The following is a 27,983-nucleotide window of genomic DNA, read 5'->3' as shown; positions in this document are numbered from 1 at the left end:
CAAATTTTATTTATTCACTCCAACTTTTATTCATTTGCTGTGGATTTTATTAATTGCAAATTTTATTTATTCACTGCGAGTTTTAGTCATTTGCTACGAATTTCATTAATTACAAACTGTATTCATTACGAAATTTGTTTTTTAATTACAAATTTCAGTTAATTACTACGACTTTTATTTACTTACAAACTGAAACTTTATTAATTTATTATACATTTTATTTGATTGTAAAACTTATTTTATTGTAAAATTTATTTTATTGTAAAATTTATTTTATTGTAAAAAAATTGATAAAACAGCACTTAAAATAATTAAAAAACAAAAAAATTAAACAAAAATTGAATAAACAAATTGAGCAATAATCAAATGGAAATTTTTTATATAAAACGAAACAATTTTTCTTTTTCAGGTAGAGATTAAAAAAAATCAACAATGGATCAACGAAAGAGAGTGGTGTCATTAATTTGTTTAATGCTTTTGCAAGACTCCTTTAATCCAGGACTCGCTGCTCGAACATTTGTGAATCCCGGTCGATTTAATATTGGTGGCGTTCTTTCTAATAAACAAAGTGAGGAGCATTTCAACACCACCATCGACGTAAGTAAATAAAAGTCTAATAAAAATATTTTTTTTCCCTAAAATAATTAAATTAATTTCATTTTTTTAAGTAAATTTAATATTTTACGATGTAAAAATTAATTAAAAATTAAGGAAATCAATTGAATATGAACTTAAATCTAAATGAATTAAATAAATAAAAGTATAAAGATTTAGCATTTTAATAATAAATAAAAAATAAAGAAATAAAATAAATAAACTTATTCTAAATCTGAATAAGTAAAAATGTTTACTAATTTGAACTAGTGACTCATTTTTTGCTTTTTAATTAGTAAATTTTATTAATAAATACAGGATTTCAATTATTTTTATAAATGTAGGATTTGGGGTTAGGTAGAATTTTGTTAATTCGCGGGGCCTTTCAAATTGTAGTAATGTCCGGATAAAGTTAGCGCATGCGTATATTCTCTTGTAAGTGTGTGTAAAAAGAAGCCAGCAGTTTCATTGTTTCCGCTCAACGACAATCATGTAATCTTAGGATTTCTTTGAATAAACTATTTTAATTCTATCCACTTGTGTCCTGACTCAATTTTCTACATAAATAATAAAATTCTTCTTTAAAATTCAATTATTTAAAAAAAAATTAATAAAATTCTTGGCAAAATTTTAATTATTTTCATAAATTTTCCTCATTTCAATTATTTACAATATCTACTATTTTAATAAAATTTTCCAAAAGAATTCAATTATTTAAACAAAATATTAATAAAAATTTCACAGGAATTCAATTACTTATCAATTTTTTATAAATTTCTTCGCACCAATTCAATTATTTTTAATTTCTTAATGAAGTTTCTCGAAGGAATTCAAATATATTCAGAGAATTGAAAAAAAATAGTTCTGAAAAATTCAATAATTTCGAAAAATTTAAATAAAATTCTTTTAAAAAATCTATTATTTAAAAAGATTTTGACAAAATATTTACAAGATTTAGTTAATAAACTTGCAATTGTAATAAAATTTTCCTATACAATTCAATTATTTTCAATACAATTTATTCTTCTTGAGAATTCAATTATTTTCACAAATAATTCATTCTTTTATAAGAATTCAATTGTTTAAAAAACATTTAAATAAAATTCTTCGCTAGAAATCAATTATTTTTATAAATAATAAAATTTTTCTTAAGAATTCAATTATTTAAAAAAATTTTTATAAAATGCTTTGTAAATTTGAAAAATTATAAAATTGGTCGTAGAATAAAATTATTTTCGTAAAATATAAACATTCCTTCTAAGAATACAATTATTGTCAAAAATGTTTGTAAGAATCTTCAAAAGAATTCAATTATTTTCGTAAAAAATAAAATTCTTCAAAGCAATTCATTTATTTAAGAAATTATAATATAATTCTTCCTGAAAATTCTATTCTTTTCAAAAATAAACATTTTAACAGGAATTCAATTATTTAAAAAATAATTTTTTTAATTCTTTGTCAGATTTTTTTCCGGAATTCAATTATTTTTACAAATAAAATTCTTTAAAAAAAAATTTTAATAAAATTCGTTGCAAGAATTCAATTATTTTCATAAAGAACAAAACTTATCGGAGAATTTCAATTATTTTTTATACAATTTTAATAAAAAATTGCATTTATTTTAAAAATTTATTTTTAAATTCACCGAAAGAATTTAAATATTTTTAAAAATTTTGATGAAATTCTTCATAAAAATTGAATTTTAAGAAATATTCAATTATTTAATAAATTATTTACTTTTGTATGTAAATAATTGCATTTTCCAAAAATTTTCTAATGAAAATTTATTAAAAAATGAATTTCAGATAAAATTCAGGGAAAAAGTGAAAATTTTGTCTTGAAATCAGGGAGAAGTCAGGGAAAAACAAAATTAAAGTTATGTGTCAATCCTGAAATAGTAATTTCTACTAATTTATTAGTAAAATTTAACAAATCTAAAAGCCAAATTTTTCTTTATAAATAGTAATTTCTACTAATTTATTAATAAAAATTTACTAAATCAAAAGCAAAAAGTCAATCACTAATTCAAATTAGTAAACATTTTTACTCATTAAAATCTAAAGACCACAAGTAGTTGAAATAATTTTTTCTTCCATTTATAATATAACAAATAAATATAAAAAAAAAATTTTTTGAAATAAATATAAAACGTAAAAACATAAATAAAAATATAGAAATAAATATTAAAAGCAGAAAATTAAATTTGGATAAAAAAAACTAATGGAAATTTAAAATTATTTGCTATCAATTATTATTAATTATTTATTATTAAATTATTTATTCTCTTTTTTCTTCGTTTTTGTTTTCTTCTTTCTACTATAATAAATAAATTTTGCAAAAAAAAATATTCCACTTGTTACTCTCTCTCTTTCTTTCTCTTTTCTTTTGAACATTCATATAAAGCAAACCAAGTGGATTATTTTCAATACGTGAGAATTGTATATTTATAAATTGAATTTTTTTTATTTTTTTTATTTTTTGCTTTTTCGTTATTTCGGTTTTTTTTCATGTGTTTTGTGAATGAAGAAACAAAAAACTTGTGCCGTTTTTATAAATGGATTTATCATCAATCAATTGTGTCAGTATGGATGCGGGAAAGTTTAGTCAGCCGGAGTCGAATGTCACTTCCAGTCAGACCATTGGCTGACCGAAACTGTCCGTAACTACTAGGAGAATTGTTTACTCTATACTGAACCAAAGTGCTGGAAATAATTCAATTTAACGAATATCAGTGCTTTTGACAGTTTCAAGGCTTATTTACAATTATCTCTTTCTCTCTTTCTCTGTCTCCTTTTATTTATCTGATATACTTTCTAACATACCCTCTAAATTTAATTATATTATTGCAAAGACATAAGAAATTTACCAAAGAAAATTTTTTCGAACATTTTCTAACGAATTTTTCTCTAAAATAAAATAAAAAATAAATAAATAATAAATACATTAAATTAAAATTTAAATTAAATTTAAATTTATTTACATTTAAATAATTAAATAAAAACCAAATAAATACCTAATAAAACACTGAATAAAAGGAAAATTGGTATTAATTTAAAAAATTTTTTCTTTTCCAAAGTTTAAATTACCAATGAAGTAAAATAGAAAAAAAAGACTGAAGGAAGAAATAAATTTTTTTTTTCTAATATTCTATTATTTCTAGCATTTGAACTTCGATTCTCAATATGTGAACAAAGGAGTAACTTACTATCACACTGTAATCGAAATGGATTCCAATCCAATCCGCACAGCCCTAAATGTCTGTAAGCGATTAATCGCTCAAAGGGTTTATGCAGTGGTAGTATCACACCCTTTGACAGGTGATCTATCACCCGCAGCAGTGTCTTACACAAGCGGTTTCTATCACATACCAGTAATTGGTATATCGTCTAGAGATTCAGCATTTTCGGACAAAGTAAGTCATCAATTTTTTTTTCTTCACAAATTTTAACAATCCCCTATTTGTTTTTTCAAAAACCTGTTTTTTTTTTTTTTTTGCAAAATCTGTTCAAGTTTTGGGGAAAAAAAATTTATTTTTTGCATTGAGAAATAATTTTTTATAAGCGAATTTTATCAATATTAACATTTACTATAATGATAGAAGAGAAATTAGAATTTACAGACATGTCTGACTAAAATGTACTTTTACCACTTGCAACAAATTTTTAAGAATTAAATATTCTAACAATAAGAATATTTGTCTGACACAAACTGACATTCACCACTAATGCTAATGTTCGAATAACAGAATAGACAATTTTATGTCTGACTGATATTGACTTTGACTACTGAAATACGAAATTTTAATATTTAAGATTTAAATAATTACGTCTGACTCAAATACACTTCTACTACTAAAAAGTTCATTTAATGTGGAATTTCCAAAAAAAAAATGCCAAGACCAGCAGTTTATCAAGATGCAAATTTTTTTCTGAATCAGAAATGAATTAAAAAAAGTTTCTGAAAAAAAGCTCGTTTTTAATTAAAAAAAAAAAGTCCTTCAATAAAATATATTCTTAATTTGATAATAGACTAAAAAATGGTATAATTAAATGTCAAAAAACCGAGAACTAAATAATAAATTCTATTTTTTAGGAAATTTTTAATTTTTAATTTGTTTTTAAAAAAAAAATTGCTTTTATTTCAATTTTTATATATATTTATACTGCTGTCTAAATTTGAATTAGTTAAAAAATAATGGATAAATAATTAATTTGGTAGATAAAAATCAGTCACTGATTCAAATATAGTATGTAAATAAATTTTAAAAAACACTGAATTTTTTTTTCAAATTCTGAAAAATAAGATTTTTTCAATTTTTCAATTGCTTCAAGATAATTGAATAAAAACAATTAAAATTTTTTGAAATTATTAAAATTTCTTTACATTCTATTAAAAATAATTGAATTCTTATAAGGGATTTTATTTAAATTTTTCGAAAATAATGAAAGGAAGGTATAGTGACCGAAATTATAATTTTATTTTCAAAATATAAGTCTCTCAATTATTGCTTCTAAAAATTATATTATTATTCAATAATTATAATTATTGAGCTACTCTTATATTTCTGTAATTTTAAATTTCTGAATGTTCAAATAAATGAAATTTATTTATTTATTGAGCAAATTAAATTTTTATTACTTATTAAGTAAATACTTAATTATTACTGCTTATTATTAAAAAAAAAATTTTTTTTTCAAAGTTTTTCGCAAGAATTAAATTATTTTCAAACTAACAACATTCTTTGGAAGGATTCAATTACTTTTATAAGTAGTAAAATTCTTTGCAGAATTTTAATTATTGTCAATATAATTTTTACAAAATTGAAAAATCAAATCTTCAATTATAAATTATAAACGGACAAGATTATTTTTAAAAATTCAAAAAAATTCTTTTTTTAATTCAATTATTTTCCAAATTTTCAAATAAAAAATTATAACAAAAATTTCATGAAACTCGTCAGAACAATTTAATTATTCATAAAAACTCTTAATACAATTTTTTAAAGCCATTTGTCAATTTATTTATGTTTGAAATCAAATAAATTTAAATTTGATTAAAAAAAAACCGGAAAAAATTAGGACATAGCCGGGAAAAAACTGGGAATCTTGTTGAACGAAAATAGTAGACACGTTACGAAAAAAAGACCTTTTTTATTAAAAAGCTCATCATTAATAAAAAAAAATTTCCTTAATTTGATAATCGACCCAAAAAATGGTATAAAAATAAATGTCAAGGTCATCTTCATTTTTCAAGGTTCAAAAATATTGTGAATCACAAATGGATTAGAAAAAGTTTCTACAATTATCGATTTGTTTCGAAAAAAAGCACATTAATAATAGAAAAGCTCTTCATTAATAAAAAAAATCCTGATTTTTGATAATTGACCTTTCTTTACTTAAAAAAAGGCTTAATTTCGGATAAAAACCTTCTTTTATAAAAAAGACCATTTTTAATAAAATAAAAGTCATGTTATCCAAAAGAAATCCTATTTTTAATAAAAAAAAACCCTAATTTGATAATAGACCCCAAAAATGGTATGAAAAATGTCAAGACCAACTTGTTTTTAAAGAAACAATTTTTTCATGAATCAGGAATGAATTCTAAAAAGCTTTCGATTATTGACACGTTTCGGAAAAATGTTTTTTAATAAAAAAAGCGCTTAACATTAAAAAAAAGCTCTAAATTGACAATCGACTTCAAAACTATATTAGTAAATGTCTGACTGATATTGACTATCACTACTAGGAATCAAAATTTTAACATTTTTATAAGTTTGTCTGACTAAATTAAACCTTTACTACTTAAAAAAATAAAAATTGGAATTGTAGGACACAAAGTCTGGTTTACAACTAACAGTAAAATTAAAAAAAAAACAGTAAAATTAAAATTATTAAATTCATGTCTGACGTAAATGAACTAGACTACTTAAATTTTCTCCGTGTAAAAAAAATGACTGACTAAAATTGACATTTACCACTAAATCCAGCAATTCAATAAAAGAATAGATAATTTTTGTCTGACCGACATTGACTTTCACTACTTGAATTCGAAATTTTAATTATCACAATTTCAGGGCTCGAACCAGTGAAAGTATTTAAAAATACGGACTTTACGGACCAAAAATGAAAAAGTACGGACCATTTACGGACCAATTACTGACAAAAATATATAAAAGAAAATTTAGTTAAAACTATAAATTAGATTTTTTCATAACTAAAAAACATGAAGATATCGATAACTACGAGTCTTCGACACGAAGCGATCGATTACTTCATGTTTTATAATAATTAAAGATAGAGTGATAAAATCATTATCAATTCAATTATTATTTTCAAGAATTTTTAACTAAACTTCTTCTTAAAATCGATTATTTTTAATAATTTTCGAAAAAGTTCTTTGACAATTTTCAAATCCATTTCTTTACAATATTCAATTTTACGAAATTTAAATTATTTGTAAATTCTTCAATTAAATATGTATTAGAAAATAAAAACTTCAAATAATATAAAAAAAAATTCGCAATTAAAATTTCTCAAAAAAATTAATTCCACAGAATTGTTACTTAGTTAAAAATATGAAAAATTCAAATTTTCAAAGATTTGAATCTGAAACCTTTTCAAAATTTAATTATTTCTACAACTTTACGCTCTAATACTTTTAATATTCAATTATAATCTAAAATTTTAACTGAAATCCTTTTTTAAATCATAGTTTATGAGAAAATTCAACGAGAATTTCATTATTTAAATACAAAAAAAACAATTTATTGAAAATTTATTGAATAATTACATATGTTTCTTAAAATTGAATTCTTTTGCAAAATTTTATTAAAATAGTAGATATATTAAAAATAATTAAATTAGGGAAAATTTTTGAAAATAATTGAAATTTTGCCAAGATATTAAAATAATTAAATTTCTTTGATAAATTTTAATAAAATTTTTAAGAATAATTACATTTTTCGAGGAATTCGATTAAAATTGTATTAAAAATAATTGAAATTCTGCAATTACCCAATGGGAAAAAAACCATTGGCGCATTAATGGCCCAATAATGGGAGCCACCATTCCATTATTGTCCCATTATTGGCACCCAATAATGGACCACTAATGGTAAAATCGTGGGATGTCCACGCCGATGCCAATAATTGGCAAACCATTATTGGCACATTATTGGCTGCCATTAAAAAACCAATAATAAAAAAATTTTTTTTATTAAATTTTATTAAATAATAAATTTATTTATTTAATAATTACTTTATTTATTATTATTATTATTTATTATTATTAAAAATAATTATTTTTTTAATTAATTATGTTACAGAAATGGGTATTATTTTCTATCACATCGAAATGTGAATAACCCATTCGTTCAGAGTCTAAAAATTATTTACCTCACATCCATCAGTGCAAAAATAGGAGAGGACGGGCAGAATAAAATTCTACAAATATTCGTGAGAATGCTGCCTCCTTATATACTTTTCAAGTTTCATGTTAGTTGCGAGAGAGTTTGAAACAACACCTCCTACGGAGCGTTGAGCGAACTACATACAATTACTTACCGACGCTGCAGAAATTATCATGTAGTAAGTATGTAGTTCGCTCAACGCTCCGTAGGAGGTGTTGTTTCAAACTCTCTCGCAACTAACATGAAACTTGAATAGTATATAAAGAGGCAGCATTCTCACGAATATTTGTAGAATTTTATTCTGCCCGTCCTCTCCTATTTTTGCACTGATGGATGTGAGGTAAATAATTTTTAGACTCTGAACGAATGGGTTATTCACATTTCGATGTGATAGAAAATAATACCCATTTCTATAAAATAATTAATTAAAAAAATTAATATTTTTAATAATAATAAATAATAATAAATAAAATAATTATTAAATAAATAAATAAATTTATTATTTAATAAAATTTAATAAAAAAATTTTTTTTTTATTATTGGTTTTTTAATGGCAGCCAATAATGTGCCAATAATGGTTTGCCAATTATTGGCATCGGCGTGGACATCCCACGATTTTACCATTAGTGGTCCATTATTGGGTGCCAATAATAAACCTAGAGAAAACCAATGGCTTCCAATATTGGGCCATTAATGCACCAATGGTAGACTAATGGCCATTTCCCATTGGGTAGCTTTATTATTCATGAAAATAATTGAATTTCTAATAAGAATTTTATTATTTGCCAAAAAAATTAAATACCTGTAAAAATTTTATTATTTATAAAAATAATTGATTATTGCGAAGAAATTTATAAAAAAAAATTTGTAAATAATGAAATTCCTGTAAAATTTTTATTATTTTTCAAAAATAATTAAAGGTTTGTGTAGAATTTTATTAGATTTTTTTTTAAAATAATTGAATCCTTTGGAAAATTTTATTAGAATAGTATAGATACCTATTAAAAATCATTGAATTAAGGAAAAATTTGGAAAATAATTGAAATTTTTCCAAGAATTTTATTAAAAAATTTTTGAAAATAATTGATATTTCGAAGAAGAATTTAATTATTTCTAAAGATAATTGAAATTTTGACGAGAATTTTTCAAAATTTTTTAACAAAATTCACGTTTAGAGAGTGAGGTGAAAAAAATAAAATCAACTACTATAGGGCATATAATTAATAATAGACCAGGGAAATCCTAATAGAGATGATTTACGACGCTTTACTCGCAGTTCAAAGATCAAATAATTACTCAACACATCAATTAATTAATGTGGCTTTAATTAACATTGATGGAAAATGGCGAGAGAGTATCATGTATCAAATAACCGACAAAACTATAGTATGACTAAAATTGACTTTTACTACTTGTACTGGTATATTACGATTTTGTAGGTTAATAAATTTGTCTGCTTGAAAATTGACCTTAACTACTGACAGCAAATGGTTATGGGAAAATTGAAAGAAAAAGAATATTCGCCTGACTAAAGTAACATTAAACTACTTAGAAATTTATTTTACAAAAAAATTCAATTTTTAATTAACATTTAATTTTAAGTAACAAATAGAATCTTTTTATCCCTAACACTATAAGATTCACACAAGTTTTTCTGCAGATATCAAATTGAGACAAAAAACGAATGAAAATGTTGTTTCGCAATACTTTTTTATTTCGTTTTTTGTCTCAATTTGATATTCTTATAGGAAAACTGGATGAATAATAATAAAACACAAACAACTGTGTCTGACTAAAATTATTCTTTACCTTTAAAATCAGAAAATTAATTTTTAACTGCTTCTTTGTTGTTGTTTGAATTATTAAATTGACTGAAATAATTAATTTAATATTAATAATCAATTAAATTAATATTTATTACGTTAATATTTGATTAATAATAATAATATTTGAGTAATTTCTATATTTTGTGAATATATAGATGTCGAAAATATAAACACTTGTTATGTTTGACTAAAGACAACTTTTGCTACTGAAACCACAAAATTATGACATTTGAAAAATTACGGTCTGACTAAAAATGACTCTAACCACTGATAATGCAAAAATATTATGTCTAAATGAGACTTTACTTTTACAACTAATAATCGAATGGTAAAAAATTTTTGTAATTATTAACTGTGACTTAAATTGACTTCCAATGGAAAAATTACAAAAAATATATAATTAATCCGTCTTATAAAATCGTTGACTTACACTACTAACTGAAAACTAACTTTACTACTAAATTTTATTAACTAAAAATTAGGATTTTATAAGAAAATGTAAGCCATTAGATTCTATACTATATATTGATACTGAAACAATATTTACTTCTCTCTAAATTTTAATTAGTAAAAATGTTTACTAATTTAAATTAGCGACTGATTTTTCCTTTCGAATTAGTCAATTTCACCAATAAATCATAAATTTCACTAATAAATAGTAAAATTTATTAATATAAAGTAATAAGTTAGTCACGAATTCAAATTAGAAAACATTTTTACTAATTCAAATTTAGAGAGTAATTTACGTTCAGTCTGACTAAAACTGGCCTTTTCTACTAATTATTTATATAAAAAAAAATTCTTAAGTATATTTTTTCCAATATCAATTGAACAGTACTTATAAACCAATTTCCAATTATTTAGAGTACTAAAAGAGAAATTAGAATTTAAAGACATGTCTGACTAAAATCTACTTATACCACTTAGAAAAAATTCAATAATTAATTTGTAAGAATTTGTCTGACATTAATTGACAATTACCACTAATACAAATGTTCGAATATAAAAGAATAGACGACTTTATGTCTGACTGATATTGACTTTGACTACTGAAATTGGAAATTTTAACAATTTCATATGTCTGACTAAAAATACACTTTTACTACGTACACAGTAAAACGTAAGGTGTTAAAATAACGCCAGAATGGATTAAAATAATCTGCAACATCTTCATCCCTCTAGGATTAAATTAACACCAGAAAGGATTAAAATAATCTATTTTGGTGTTATTTTTAACTAAGAATGAAATTTTACTTTAAAGAAAACACCAAAGTCAACGATTTGTAAAAAATCAACGAATTCAGCTTCTCCAGGCTAAATTTCAATTTTCAATTTCAATTCTCATTATGTAATAATAAAATTCTTCTCTGATATTTAATTATTCTACAAAATTTTAATCAAATTCTTGTCAAAATTTCAATTATTTACAAAAGTTTTCTAAAATTCAATGATTTTCAATATCTACTATTTCAATAAAATTTTCCAAAAGAATTCCATTATTAAAAAAAATTTGAATAAAATTCTGCGCAAACATTCAATTATTTTCATAAATAATGAAAATTTGTACAGGAATTCAATTATTTACAAATTTTTTTATAAATTTCTTCGCAATAATTCAATTATTTTCATAAATAATAACATTTTTACAGGGATTAAATTATTTTTACAAATAATAAAATTCTTTTAGGAATTCAATTATTTTCATAAATAATAAAACTCATTGCAGAATTTAAATTATTTTTAATGCAATTTTAATTGAATTCCTGGAAAAATGTAATTATTTTTAAAAAATTTATTAAAATTCGTCTAAAGAATTTAATGATTTAAAAAATTTGTTGATAACATTTTTTATGAGAATTTAATTTCAAGAAACATGAAATTAATAAATTATTTATTTTCATTTTATTTGTATTTAAATAATTGAATTCTCGTAGAATTTACTAATAAAAATGGTTTTAAAAATGAATTTCAGTTAAAATTTTAGATTATAATTAAATATTAAAAGCATTATAACGTGGATTTTTAGAAATAATTAAATTTTGAAAAAGTTTCTAATTAAATATAAATAATAAATAATAAATTATTTATTTTTGTATATAAATAATTGAATTATCGTAGAATTTACTAATAAAAATGGTTTTAAAAATGAATTTCAGTTAAAATTTTAGATTATAATTAAATATTAAAAGCATTATAACGTGGATTTTTAGAAATAATTAAATTTTGAAAAAGTTTCTAATTAAAATCATTGAAATTCTTAATTTTTCATATTTTTGACAAACAATTCTGTAGAATTAATTCTTTTTAAAAGTTTAATAGGATTTTTTATTGAAATTATTTCAATTTTTTATTTTTCAATATATATTTAATTGCAGAATTTGGGAATAATTGAAATTTTAGAAAATTGAATTGTAAAGGAATGAATTTGAAAATTCTCAAAGAACTTTTTTAAAAATTATTAAAAATAATGGATTTATTGAAGAATTTTAGTTAAAAACACTAGGAAAAAATTTAATTTTAGAGAAGTTACAAATTATTGCAGAAATTAAATTATTTTTAAGATTCTTCTTAAGGATTCAATTATTTTTACTAATAATAAAACTGATCGCAGCGTTTCAATTATTTTTCATACAATTATAATTATTGAATTTCTTGAAAAAAGTAATTATGTTTATGCAAGTTTTAATAAAATTCGACAAAAGAATTTAATTATTTAAAAATTTGTTAATAAAATTCTTTATGAGAATTGAATTTTGAGAAACCATTCAATTATTCAATAAATTATTTACTTTTTCAATTAAATAATTGAACTCTCGTAGAATTTTCTATTAGAAATTGATTTAAAAATGAATTTCAGTTGAAATTTTAGATTATAATTGAATATTAAAAGAAATATAGAGTGAATTTTTAGAAATAATTGAATTTTGAAATTATTTTTTTAAAAAAGTTTAATTGAATGTTCTTTTATATTATTTCAAGTTTTTATTTTCTAATATGCATTTAATTAAAGAATTTCTGAATAATTGAAATTTCGTGAAATTGAATATTGTAAACAAATGGATTTGAAAATTGCCAAAAAACTTTTTCGAAAATTATTAAAAATAATTGATATAAAGTAAAATTGTAGTTAAAAAATTTTTGAAAATAATAATTGAATTGAAATAATGAAAATAATTTTGAAGAAGTATAATATTCTTATAATATAAAATAATGATTTTATTACTTGGTCATCTTTAATTATTATAAAATATGAAGAAAACGATTATTCCGAGTCGAAGACTCGGAGTTATTGATATCTTCATGTTTTATTGTTTTAAAAAAATTTAATGAACTAAAATTTCATTCATTGTAAAAAATACCACCAAAACTGATTATTTTAATCTTTTTTTGTGTTAAATTAATCTGCAACACTTTTTAATACCTCATGATTTACTGTGACTAAAACAATAAAAATTTGAATTAGAAAAATGCTAATTTGGTTGTCGAAAACAAGTTAATTTAAAATATTGGTGATATTGAGAAATACATGTTTGACTAAAATCTACTAATACTACTTATATTCTGACAAAAAAATTATCTTCATAAAATTGTCTTCTACTACAAATATCGATGAATTAATGTTCAAAATGGAATATACAGATTATTATTATCTGATAATGATCATAAGGCAAAAAATAATTACAATAATGATGATGATGATAATAATAATAATAATAATAATAATAATAATAATAATAATAATAATAATAATAATAATAATAATAATAATAATATATACACATATGATTTATAGTAGAATAGAATATATAATTTAATTTCACGATGAATATTATTTGCGAAACAGAATATCCACGTTTCATTTCTGCGAACTGTGCCCCCATATTCTCATCAGGCAGACGTTTGGGTAGAACTTTTGAAACATTTCAACTACATGAAAGTGATATTCATACACAGCTCAGATACAGATGGTCGAGCTTTGCTTGGTCGATTTCAAACGACGTCTCAAAGTCTCGAAGACGATGTTGAAATTAAAGTTCACGTAAGACTGAATTTCGTTTATTAAAATTCAACTATATTTTCTTCGCATTTAAAAGTCATTTTCAAATATTTTCTTAATTAAAAATTAATTTCAGAATATTTTGTTTGCATTAAGAGTATATTTTCCGAATGATTTTATCATTTTTTTTTTTTATTTAAGAATATTTTCCGAATATTTTCTTTCATTTAAGCACAGTTTTTCAAAGGATATCAAATTGAGACAAAAAAAAGAATCAAAAGTGTTGCGAAGTAACATTTTGTTTCTTTTTTTTTGTCTCAATTTGATTTCATTAGAAAAACTGTGAGAATATTTTTTTAATTAAATAATATTTTCAGAAAACTCTCTTGACTTGACTTACAAGAAAATTTTCCGAATATATTTTCTATAATTAAAAAATATTTCCAGACTATTTTCTTTGATTTAAGAATATTTTTTCAATGTTTTTTTTAATTTATGAATATTTTTTTTATATAAGAATATCTTTTGAATTAAGTAATATTTTCACAAAACTCTCTCAACTTGCAAGAATATTTTTCAAATATATATTTTTTTAATTAAAGAATAGTTCAAGAATATTTTCTTTAATTTAATAATATTTTCCAAATATTTTCTTTGATTTAAAAATATTTTCAATTTTTATTTTTTTTTAAGAAAATATTTTTCGAATTTTTTCTTTAGATTAAGAATATTTCCAAAATATTTTCTGTTTTTATTTGAAAATATTTTGCGTATATTTTATTTGCTTTTAAAATATTTTCCGTATATTTTATTTGCTTTTAAAATATTTTAGGAAAGTTTTCTCTAATTCAATAATATTTTCCGAATATTTTCTTTGAATTAAGAATATTTCTAATTTTTATTTTTTTAAGAGAATATTTTTCGAAATTTTTTTTTAATTTAAGAATATTTCCCGAATATTTTCTGTGATTTGAAAATATTCTCCGAAAATTTTCTTTGATTTTCCGAATGTTTTATTTAATTTATGAATATTTCCCAAATATTTTCTTTAATTTAATAATATTTTTTTGAATTAAGTAATATTTTCGCAGAAAACTCTCTCAACTTACAAAAATATTTTTCGAATAAATTTTTGTTTAATTAAAGAATAGTTCCAGAATATTTTGTGTGATTTAAGGATTTTAAGATCCTTGATTATTAATTTTTTATTTTTTTTTAAGAAAACATTTTTTCAATGTTTTATTTAATTTAAGAATATTTCCAGAATATTTTCTATGATTTAAAAATATTTTCTGCATATTTTCTGAATATTTTCTTTGATTTAAGAATATTTTGGGAAAATTTTCTTTAATTTAATGATATTTCCGAATATTTTCTTTAATTTAAAAATATTTTCGGAATGTTTTCTTTAATTGAAAAATGTTTTAGGAATATTTACTTTAAAATTTAAAATATTTTTTTAATTGCGTAATATTTTCTGAACATTATATTATCTTATAAGAATATAATCCGAATATTTTTTTAATTAAATAATATTTTTAGAAAACTCTCTCAACTTACAAGAATATTTTCCGAATATATTTTTGTTTAATTAAAAAATAGTTACAGAACATTTTGTGTGATTTAAGGATTTTAAGATCCTTAATTATTAAATTTTTACTTTTTTTTAAAGAAACATATTTTTCCAATATTTTCTTTAATTTAAGAATATTTTTCGAAAGTTTTCTTTAATTTAAGAATATTTCCAGAATATTTTCTGTGATTTAAAAATATTTTTCGAATATTTTAGGTAAATTTTCTTTAATTTAAAAATATTTTCCGAATATTTTCTATTGAAGTATATTTACCTAATATTTTCTTTAAATAAAAAATATTTTTAAAATTAAGTAATATTTTCAGAAAATTCTTTTACCTTAAAAAAATATATTCCAAATATTTTCTTAATTGAAGAATATTTTCAGACTATTTTTTTTTTATTTAAGGATATTTTTCGAATGTCTTCTTAAATTTAAGAATATTTTTCGAAAGTTTTCTTTAATGAAAAAATATTTCCAGACTATTTTCTTTGATTTAAGATTATTTTTCGAATAATTTCTTTAATTTTAGATTAATTTATTAACATTTTATAATTAAAAAATTATTATTTTCCTTGTTTAATATTTAATATTAATTAATTATAATTTTCTTTTTTTTTTTGAAAATTTCTCTACTGCTAAATTTGTCTAATAATAATAATAATTTAATAATAATTTTTTTCTAATAATAATTTGTCTAAATTATCGAATATCTTCGCAAAAGGGGAAAAAAATTCGATTCTAAAAGAAGTGAATTTTTTTTAAAGGTTGAATCAGTTATGGAATTCGAACCCGGTTTGGAAAGTTTTACCGAACAACTTATTTACATGAAAAGTGCCCAAGCGAGAGTTTTCCTCATGTATTCAAGGTGAATAAACTGAAGAAAATAATGTTTAAAATTCCAAATAATATTTTATACTAAAAATTTTTAAAAAATATTTTATATACAAATCTAATTAAAGTTTACACTAAAAAAAATTATTTGACTCAAATAATCGATTAATTGACTATATTATCAATTAAATATTTACTTGAATCAAATAATATTTATTGGAGTCAATTAAATGGTTTAATTCATATTTGCTTCAAAAACTGAAATTATTGATTCAAATACCATTTTAATTGACTCCAATAAATATTATTTGATTCAAGAAAATATTTAATTGATAATAATTCAAGTCAATTAATCGATTATTTGAATCAAATAAATTTTTTTTTCCGTGTACTGAAGAAATTCCAAATTATATTTTATTTTCCAAAAAAAATAAAAAAAATATTTTATGTATATAAAATCTAATTAAAGTTTATCGAAGAAAATAATCTTTAACATTCCAAATAATATTTTATATACAAAAATATAAAAAATTATTTTCTTTATAAATTTAATTAAAATTTACAACTCATGTATTTGAAAATAGGGAGTAAAACTACATAGTGTTTAAAATACAAAGGAAAATAGAAGATCCTCTTTCTCTCTCAGCATGAAAATTTAATACAAAATATGATTAATTATCTTTAGCAAAAAGGATGCTGCAGTAATATTCAGAGATGCTGCGGCATTAAACATGACAGGAGCGGGATATGTATGGATTGTAACTGAACAAGCTTTGGAGACTCCTAATGCGCCTGAAGGTCTTCTGGGACTCAAACTAATCAACGCTACTGATGAAAAGACTCATATCAAAGATAGTTTGTACGTTCTTTTTTCTAGAACGAACATTTTTTTAAATATATTTTTTACATTTATTACTTGAATTTTTCTTTTTCTTTTTTTCTCTTTATTTTTCTTTCATTTTTTTTTTGTTTTTTTTTCTTATTGACAATTTTTTTTTCAAAATTTAACATAATTACAAACAAAATTTTAATTAATTTAACTTTTTATCAGCGAAAGGAATATTTTGACGTCGTTTACTTTTCGAATTTATATATTTAATTAATTAAATGGAAATTAAAAAGAAGATAAAAATTGGATTTTATTTTATAATTTTTACTTCTTTTAAATTTCGATTTTTTTTTATAGAATACGGCTTTTTATATTAATAAAATTTATTTTTAATTCATTTACGTATTATTAAAGTTCATTCTAAATTAAAGTGTTGATAAAATTTAATCTGAAGTAATTTATTAAAAAATTTTATTCCGAATAATTTATTAAAAAAAATTCATTTCAAATAATTTACGTTAATAACAAGATTTATTCTAACTTACGAATAACATTGATTATAAATAATTTGATGAAAATTATTTTAAATAAATTTTTAATATTTCGAAATTATTTAGAATTTTAATTTTTTTTCTTTATCATTTCAATAAAAGTTATTTTTCAAGAAGAAATTTTAACAAAAATAAAAATTACGTTCACATAATTATTTTCACTTTATACGAAAAATTTGGACATCAAGGAAAGATTTTTAAATGAAAAGAGAATAGACAAATACTTTTTTTAGAGAAAATAAGAATCTTTCTCAAATAAAACTACAATTTTTTTCTTTAATTAAATTTTTTAATTTTCTAAATGCCTTTAAAAATATTATTTATATCTCTCTATAGATGGAAAGCAAAAAAAAAAAAAAAAAAAAATCTCCTAAAAACTGACTTTTAATTTAATGGAAAACTTTCATCCCTTTTTTGATGTTCGATATGAAACATTTGAAAATTAATATAATCTCTTTTTAATAAAAATTATTTTAATTGAAATTGTTCGGATAGATACGTCCTGGTTTCAGCGCTAAGGGATATGAATGAAACAGAAAATATAACTGAAGCACCTCATGACTGTGATAATTCTGGATCAATTTGGGAAACTGGAAAACTGCTTTTCGAGTGAGATTTCATTTTTTATATATGTATAAAAATATAAATTATAATTATAAATTATTATTTTAAATTTTTTTACTGCTGATGACAATGACTAAGAAAATTAAAACCTTAATTTGTTTCTCTAATAATATTTAAAATATAGTTAAACTTCTAATTTTTTTTATTGCTTTTTGTTTTTAAAAAATTAAAATTTCATTTTTTTTACTGCTTTTTATTTTTAAAAAATTAAAATTTCATTTTTTACTGCTAATCACTAAAAAAAAAATTTCAGTTATATAAGACGACAAGTCCTTGAAAATGGAGCGACTGGACGAGTGGCTTTTGACGATAATGGAGATAGAATTTTTGCCGAATATGACATTGTTAATATTCAGAGAAATTATAAAAATGTTTCTGTTGGACAATACTTTTATAATGCCGTAAGTCCTGCTCAAAATGTAAAAAACAATAATTTTGAAACTAAACAATAAATTTTTAATTTTTTGCTACATTTATTTTCTACACTTAATTTAATTAAATTAATAGTGTTCAAAAATTGAAAATAAATTAAACATGAGGAAAATAAAACACAAAAATTGAAATATAATTTAATATAAAAATAAATAAAATTCAAAATAAATTGCAGAAAATAATTAAATTTCGGAAATTAAAAATAAATTAAATGAAGAAAACAAATAAAATTTGTCAAGTAAAAATAAATTAATTGCAGAAAATAAATAAAATTCAATAAGTAAAGATAAATTAAATGTAAAAAAATAAATAAAATTCAGAAAGTAAAGATGTAAAAAAATTGAATGTAAAAAAATAAATAAAATTCAGAAAGTAAAACTAAATTAACTGCAGGCCAATAATTAAAATTCATCAAATAAAAGATAAATTGAACAAAAAATAATAAAATATCAACTTAAGAAAGAAATTAATAAAATTCCCTTCTTTATAATATTATAATTTACATTTAAAAATTAATTACCATTTAAATTTTCAAATAAATATTATCGTTAAAATCACTGCGATAAAATTTAAATTCTAAATATATGTGCGATAAATAATTGTAAATTAATAAATTAACAATTATTAAACATCTAATTAATTATATAATTTTAATAATTTTTAAGTTTAAAAATAAAAAATTTCATTTTTTTTTCACAGAATGCCAGTAAAATGAAATTGAAACTAAATGAGTCAAATATTATTTGGCCGGGACACTTGAGAACAAAGCCAGAAGGATTTATGATTCCAACGCATTTAAAAGTTTTGACAATTGAAGAAAAACCGTTTGTCTATGTACGAGAAACAACTGACAATGATTGTCAAGTTGATGAAATACCATGTCCTCATTTTAATGTCGATGACAGCAAGGGTGAGAGTTTAATCAATTTTTCGAAAATAACTTTTATATTTTATTATAATAAAAATTTATCTTCAATAATCAATTTAAATAATAATTCATTCAAAAAAAATTTTAATCAATAAAAATTATGAATTTTATGTTTTTTTAAATAATTTATTTTTTTGAATAATTTCAATAGTAAATTTTGAAAATAATTGAATTAAACAAAGAATTTTTTCAACTTTTTAAAATAATGTTCAAAATAATTTTTGCGAAGAATTTTACTTCGAAAGGATTCCTTGACAAAAATTTATTTCAAATTTTTGAAAATAATTGAAATTTTATAAAGAATTCAATTATTTATGAAAAAAAAAATTTGAATTCTTGACAAGAATTTGTTTCAAATTTTTGAAAATAATTTAAATCCTCCGAAGAATTTTATTATTAATGAAAATAATTGAAATCTTCGAAACAATTTTATTTTTTATGATGATAATTGAATTCTTGTGAAGAATTTTATGAAAATTTTTAAAAATAATTCAAATCCTTTGTAAAATTTTATTATTTATAAAAATAATTGAAATCTATCAAAGAATTTTATTTTTTATGATGAAAACTGAATTCTTGCGAAGAATTTTAGTAAAATTTTTGAAAATAATTGAAATCCTTTGAAAAATATTATTATTTAAGAAAATAATTGAAATCATCCAAAGAATTTTATTTTTTATGATGAAAATTGAATTCTTGCGAAGAATTTTATTAAAATTTTTGAAAATAATTGAAATCTTTTGAAAAATTTTATCAATTATGAAAATAATTGAAATTTTGCAAAGATTTTTATTAAAATTTTTGAAAAATAATAAAATTGTTTCCATGAAAATTTTAATACTTTGTAGGAATTTAGTTAAGATTGTATTCAAAATAATTGAATATTTAGGTAGAATTTTATTAAAATTTTCTAAATAATTTTTTCATATTCAAGGAATTTTATTAAAATATAGAAAATAATTAAATCATTTCAAAGAATAGATACTATTAAAGGGTTTTATTAGAGTTTTTGTAAATAATTAAATATTTTTGAAGAATTTTTGTGTGTTTTTTGAAATAATTTAGTTTTTTGAATAATTTCAATTGAAAATTTTGAAAATAATTGAATTAAACAAAAAATTTTGACAACCTTCTAAAATTAATTTTCAAAATAATTTTTGCGAAGAATTTTACTTGGAAAGGATTTTTTGACAAGAATTTATTTCAAATTTTTGAAAATAATTGAAATTTTATAAAGAATTCAATTATTTATGAAAAAAATTGAATTGAATTTAAAATTTTTTTAAATAATTGAAATCCTTTGAAAAATAATTATTTATAAAAATAATTGTAATCTTTCAAAGAATTTTATTTTTTTATGATGAAAATTGAATTTTGCTGAGAATTTTGAGATCTCAGAATTTTATTAAAATTTCTGAAAATAATTGAAATCCTTTGAAAAATTTTATTATTTATAAAAAGGATTGAAGTCTTGCAAAGAATTTTATTTTTTCTGATGAAAATTGAATTCTTGTGAAGTATTATATTAAAATTTTTGAAAATAATTGAAATCTTGCAAAGATTTTTATTAGAATTTTAGAAAATAATTGAAAAATTCCAAAGAATTTTATTTTTTATGATAATTGAATTCTTGTGAGTAATTTTTTATTAAAATTTTAGAAAATAATAATTGAAATCCTTTGAAAAATTTTATTATTTATGAAAAATAATTGAAAATATAATTATGAAATATAATATTATAATAACAATATTGTAGTAATATTAATATTATTAATAAAAGTTTTTTGCTGTTAATATCAATATTCGTTTATATTTATTGATAAATGAAAATTTTTATTTTTTAATATAAAATTAACGAAATTAAAAGTTGAACTAAAAATAACGAGAATTCTATTTAGTATTTTTTTTATTATTTATTTATTTTTTCTATTTATTTATTTCTATTCACTTGAATTAATAGATTGATTTTATATTTATTAATATAAACTTATATTTATTAATAAAAATGTTTATTAAATCAAATATACGACAAAAAAAATTACCAAAAAAAATTTTTTTTTATATAAAAATTAAAAAAAAAAATTTTTTATAAATAAAAAATACAAAATCAATTTTCCTTTATCTATTTCAGATCATCGAATGTTTTGCTGTAAAGGATACTGCATGGATTTATTGAAAGAATTATCGAAAACGATAAATTTCACTTATAGTCTCGCTCTATCGCCGGACGGATTGTTTGGCAGTTATTCAGTTCGAAATAGCTCACGTAAGAGTTAAATAATTTAATAATTGTCAAATTCAATTTTCTCAATATACCTATCAAGCAAATTAGTAATTAGGGAATAAAACAAAATTTTATTCAATTAAACACAGTTGGAGGGAAGAAGGAGTGGACCGGTCTCATTGGTGAGATTGTTAATGAACGTGCTGATATGATTGTGGCTCCCCTAACAATTAATCCAGAACGTGCTGAATTTATTGAATTTAGCAAACCCTTCAAGTACCAAGGAATTACCATTCTTGAAAAGAAGGTATTTTTGCAAATTTTTCTCTATAATGCAATTTTTTTATTATTCGCCACAAAGAATATTTCTTTTTAATTTATGCTATACGAAATTTTATTTTGCCTGATGAAAATATCAGATTTTGAGAATACATTTTTACATTGATAATAATGTACCTTAATAAATGTAAATTTATTTTTAAACTAACAAAAAATAAAAATAATAATAATTAACAAAAAAATAAAATAATAATAATTAACAAAAAAGTAAAAATAATAATAACTAACAAATTAAATAATAATAAAAATCATAATAATAAAAGTTATAATTTAAATTAATAAATTTTGTTAACTAAACAAATAAATTACAGTTTAAGAATAATAAAAAAATATTTTATTTAAGTAGATTTTTTCCTCTTTTAACTAGGGGAATGTAGTCAAGGTTGGCCTACTGTCTAGGTAGGCCACTCGCGTTTTTTTGTCAAGTTCACTAGCGCCACCTACGCGCATTTTTGTCGAAGCTTGTCTTAGTGAAACCTAACTTTTTGTTCAATTACATTTTCGGAAAATCGAAAATTGTGTTTTCTGTGACGTCGGTACAAAAAAAGCTCAAAAAAAGTTTTGTGCATAATGTGAAAAACCATTAATAAAAGATAAAAAACAAATTGAATCGTCAAGGCAAGTATGCAGAAAATTTGTGGGACTCATGGTTGAAAGGAAAACAAAGTAAAAAATCGAATCCCGAAACGTATTTCTTTATGGTTACAACAATTCGGTAATGTTACTTACTGTCAAGGTCGGCCACTATGTGTTTAAAATGCGCAAAGTTGAGGACGAGCTACTTCATTTGCAAAAACTGCAATTCTGTATAACTCATAATATAATTAATCATCTTATTAATATTTTTATTTAATTTTATTAATATTTTAGTGCAAAAATTTTTTTTATTTATATTTATTTTTTTATATTGTTTATTGTTATTATTTTGTTATTTCATTAAGTTACAAACTGTAAACAATAAAGAATCAATTTTCCGTAACTCTAAACATGTCATTTTATTTTTTAACGATTAATGCCCTTTGAATTTTAAACATGGCCGACCTTGACTGTAATGGCCAACCTGGACTACAAATTTTTTTTTTTTTAAATCTTTATAACTTTTTCATTTTTAAACCTGTCAATTTACTTTGTACAGAAAAAATGTTCCTATTAAACAGGACTTTCCAACCATATACTTCAATTGTCCAAATTCATTTTTAAAAAAAAGTTATAAACAAAAGTCAAAAAGGTGGCCGACCTAGACTATGTTCCCCTACTGAATAAAAATTAAAAATTTTTTTTAGGAAAAAATTAATAATTATTATTTTATTAATTTAATGATTTTTTTTTTTTAATATTTCAGCCGTCCAGGTCATCGACTTTGGTATCTTTTTTGCAACCATTCAGCAATACATTGTGGATTTTGGTAATGGTATCAGTGCACGTTGTGGCATTGGTTCTTTATCTCTTAGATCGTTTCTCTCCATTTGGAAGATTTAAATTAGCCAATACGGACGGAACTGAAGAAGATGCCCTTAATTTATCCAGTGCAATTTGGTTCGCTTGGGGAGTATTACTCAACAGTGGAATTGGAGAAGGTAGAAAAAATATTGTTAAATCTTTCCCAAACGTACGAAAAAAAAGTAGAAAAAAAAGCAATAAACTTAATAAATATTCGGAATTTTGTACTTAATTTGAAAAAAAAATATTTTCAATTTAAATATAATATTTAAATATTGAAGAAAGTATTAACTTTCCTTAAATTAATTAACAATTTTAGGAGATTTAAAATTAATTACGTAAATTATAATAAAGTTCATAAAAAATTATTTAATTTGAATAATTTAAATTTTTTTTCACTTACTTAAAATTAATTAATTACTTTAAATTATTTTTTAATTGAATAATTAATTTAAACTAATTAACATTTTTATAAATTATATATATACTAGCAAACTTTTTCATTAATATAATAAAATTTTCTGCAAAACGTCAATTATTATCATTACATTTCACGAAAGAATTCAATTTTTTTCTTGATTCGTTAAAAAATATCACAAAATATCACAAAAAATAAAATTCTTTGGAAAATTTCAATTATTAAAATTTTTCAAAGGATTCAAATTATTTTAAAAATTTCAATGAAATTTTTCGCAAAAATTCACTTGTCTTTAAAAAAAGTAGAAATCTTTGCAAGATTTCAATTATTTTCATAAATAATAAAATTTTTCAAAGGATTTCAATTATTTTCAAAAAATTTAATAAAAAATTCTTCACAAGAATTCAACTATCATAAAAAATAAAATTCTTTGGAATTTTTCAATTATTTTCTAAAACTTTAATAAAATTCTACCTAAATATTCCATTATTTTCAATACAATTTTAACTAAATTCCTACAAAGTATTAAAATTTTCATGGAAACAATTTTATTATTTTTCAAAAATTTTAATAAAAATCTTTGGAAGATTTCAATTATTTTCATAAATAATAAAATTTTTCAGAGGATTTCAATTATTTTCAAAAATTTTACTAAAATTCTTCACAAGAATTCAATTATCATAATAAAAAAAAAATTCTATCGAAGATTTCAATTATTTTCAAAAATTTGAATCAAATTCTTGTCAAGAAATTCTTTTGAAGTAAAATTCTTTGCTAAAATTATTTTGAAAATTAATTTAAAAGGTCGAAAAAATTCTTTGTTTAATTCAATTATTTTCAAAATTTTTAATTGAAATTATTCAAAAAACTAAATCAATTATTTTTAAAAAATTTCATAAAATTCTTCACAAGAATTCAATTATCATTATAAAAAATAAAATTCTTTTTAAGATTTCAATTATTTTTATTAATAATAAAATTCTTCCGAGGATTTCAATTATTTTTAAAAATTGGAAAAAAATTCTTGTCAAGAATTCAATTTTTTCTAATTGAATTCTTTATGAAATTTCAATTATTTTTAAAAATTTGAAATAAATTCTTGTCAAGAAATTCTTTCGAAGTAAAATTCTTTGCAAAAATTATTTTCAAAAATTAATTTAAAAGGTTGAGAAAATTTTTTGTTTAATTCAATTATTTTCAAAATTTTCAATTGAAATTATTCAAAAAACTAAATTATTTAGCACACAAAAATTCTTTAAAAAAATTTAATTATTTACAAAAACTCTAATAAAAACCTTTAATAGTATCTATTCTTTGAAAGAATTTAATTTTTTTCTATATTTTAATAAAATTCCTTGAATGTATAAATTATTTTAGAAAATTGTAATAGAATTCTGAGAAGAATTGAATTACTTTCTGAAAATTTTAATAAAATTAAATGATTTCTGAATTCTATTTCTATTTAAATATAAATAAAAATTGTTTAAAATTTCAAAAATAGAAAATAAATGGAATTCAAAAATTGAAAGTAAATTAAATAGAATATGAATAAAATTCAAAAATTAGAAGTGAACTAAATGGAAAATAAATAAAAATTAAAAATTGAAAGTACAAAGAATAAAAAATAGTAAAATTGAAATTTTAAAATAAGTAATAAATTTGTAATTATACAAGTTTATATTTTAAAATTAATGCTAATGCTTATTCAATTTTTTGAATTTATTTAAGATACATAATTTTTTAAATTAATTAATTCTTTAAAATTAATTTTTTGTTAAATTCAACAAATATATTTATTTATATTATAAATATATTTTATAAATATATTTATAAAGAATTAATTTTCAATTAAATGAATAACATTTAAGAATAAATTAATTTAGGTACTTAAATAAAATAGTTTCCAAATTTTATTATCACTATGAAGAAGAAAATGCTGTTTAAATTTTTTTGGCATCAATTTCATATAATTTTCAATTTATTATTATTATCATTTTATTACTACTACTACTGTTGTTATTAATAATAAAATACAAAAAAATAAATTTAGTATAACATTTTCTAACATTACTGTTAAATTTACTTTTTGAGAAAACTTTCGAGAATTCGCCTCACTAATTATTATAATAATAAAAAGGATCAAAACTCCCCTAAAGAGGAGAGAATAATAAATTGAATGTAAATGAGAAATATAAAATTAAATTGTTCGAATTGCATTGTTCCTGCTTAAGGTACACCCCGCAGTTTCTCAGCTCGAGTTTTGGGAATGGTTTGGGCTGGATTTGCAATGATTATTGTAGCTTCGTACACTGCCAACTTGGCAGCCTTCCTCGTTTTGGAACGACCCAAAACTAAATTAAGTGGAATCAACGACGCTCGAGTGAGTTTAACGAAAAATTATTTTCATTTTCAAATATTTTCCCCACCTAACACGTTTGTCAAATTTTTTCCCCCCAGAAAAGAAAACTTTATTTTCTACCTTTTTTCCTAAAACAAAAAACTAAACTTTTTTTTCTAAAGTCTATCGTCTATTTTTCAAAAAATATATTCTTTACTTTTCTTTTTTTTATTTCTTTTTATTCTCTAAATTCTGAAATTAAATTCTTTTTTCCAATTTAAAGAAGAAAAAGAAATATCTCAAATATTTTTCCATTTCATAGGATATTAAAAAATAGAAAAGAAAAATTCCTCAATTTGAAAAATTGTCAACTAAATTTCTGGGTCGAAAAAAGAATTTCATTAAAAAAAAAAAAAAAGAAATATAAATTAATCAATAAAATGTAACATATTCAGAGTGACAAAATTTGTATATTCACGATTTCAAATATTAAAGTTCAATTTAAATTGAAACGGAAGGAATAAACAAAAAACAAAAAAAACAAAAACAAAAATATGTGAACCAACACAGAAATAGATCACCGAGTGTAATTTATATTAATCAGGGAGATAAAGCCGGATTTGGTTGTCCAGTGACCTGACCAAAATTTCACATGGTATACATATGAAATGTTTTATTGGTGCGCAACGGAGAGTTACGAACCAATAATTTATAGTATTTTCCCCGTAACGAATCTCATCATTTTCCATCAAAATGAAATTTATGTTTTGCACAACAATAATTTATCATGGTGTATTTCAACAGCTTAGAAACACGATGGAAAATTTAACATGCGCCACTGTTAAAGGATCCGCAGTCGACATGTACTTTAGAAGACAAGTGGAACTTTCGAACATGTATCGAACAATGGAAGCCAATAATTACAATACAGCCGAAGACGCCATTCAAGATGTTAAAGTTGGGTCTGTAAATTCAAAAATAATATTTCAATCAAAATTTTCCAATTTTTTTATTTTAATGTGCAGGGTTGCCACAAAAATTTAATTTTCTTTTTCCCTGATTTCCAGAAAAAAAATTTTACTTTTTTCCAGACCCTGAAAATTATTTTGATTTTATCCCTGACTTTTCACTGATTTCCAGAAAATTTTTTTGACTTTTTCCCTCACCCTGATGATTATTCTGATTCACTCCAAAAATTATTAGATTTTCGAAAAAATATTATCTATAAAATTTGAACTAAAATTCATTTTCAAACAACTTTTTATTAAAAAATTCAAAGAGAATTCAATTATTTAAATACAAAAATAAATTTATTAAATAATTGAATGTTTCTTAAAATTGAATTTTTATGAAGAATTTTATGAAAAATTTTTAAAAATAATATTTTATTAAAATCTTTTTTAAAGAATTAAATTACTGTGAAGAATATTATTTGTGAAAATAATTGAATTATTTTCATAAATAATCAAATTTCCCAAAGGATTTCAATTATTTTCAAAAAAATTTTAATAAAATTCTACGCAAAAATTTAATTATCATCATAAAAAATAAAATTCTTTGGAAGATTTCAATTATTTTCATAAATAATAACATTCTTCGTAGGATTATAATTTTTTTCAAAAATTTGA

At 20.7% G+C, this 27,983-nt stretch overlaps 1 protein-coding gene across 1 annotated transcript in view; it reads left to right on the top strand.

The window, feature by feature from the left end:
• LOC122497756 (glutamate [NMDA] receptor subunit 1) overlaps positions 1–27,983 on the top strand; it is a 36,448-nt gene that overhangs the window by 2,935 nt on the left and 5,530 nt on the right. Inside the window, exons 2-14 of the mRNA XM_043605027.1 lie at positions 410–597; positions 3,755–4,006; positions 13,672–13,866; positions 16,166–16,266; positions 16,918–17,091; positions 18,108–18,221; positions 18,490–18,637; positions 19,368–19,578; positions 21,728–21,862; positions 21,970–22,127; positions 23,502–23,736; positions 26,249–26,397; positions 27,160–27,317. Of these exons, the coding sequence (XP_043460962.1) occupies positions 433–597; positions 3,755–4,006; positions 13,672–13,866; positions 16,166–16,266; positions 16,918–17,091; positions 18,108–18,221; positions 18,490–18,637; positions 19,368–19,578; positions 21,728–21,862; positions 21,970–22,127; positions 23,502–23,736; positions 26,249–26,397; positions 27,160–27,317 (2,195 nt within the window). The 5' untranslated portion in view covers positions 410–432. The remainder of the gene's footprint in view (positions 1–409; positions 598–3,754; positions 4,007–13,671; positions 13,867–16,165; positions 16,267–16,917; positions 17,092–18,107; positions 18,222–18,489; positions 18,638–19,367; positions 19,579–21,727; positions 21,863–21,969; positions 22,128–23,501; positions 23,737–26,248; positions 26,398–27,159; positions 27,318–27,983) is intronic.

Source organism: Leptopilina heterotoma, unplaced genomic scaffold, assembly GCF_015476425.1.
Source record: "Leptopilina heterotoma isolate Lh14 unplaced genomic scaffold, ASM1547642v1 Lhet_136, whole genome shotgun sequence".
Lineage (NCBI taxonomy): Eukaryota > Metazoa > Arthropoda > Insecta > Hymenoptera > Figitidae > Leptopilina > Leptopilina heterotoma.
The sequence above is the reverse complement of the archived record's forward strand: the minus strand, read 5'-3'. Positions and strand labels throughout refer to the sequence as shown.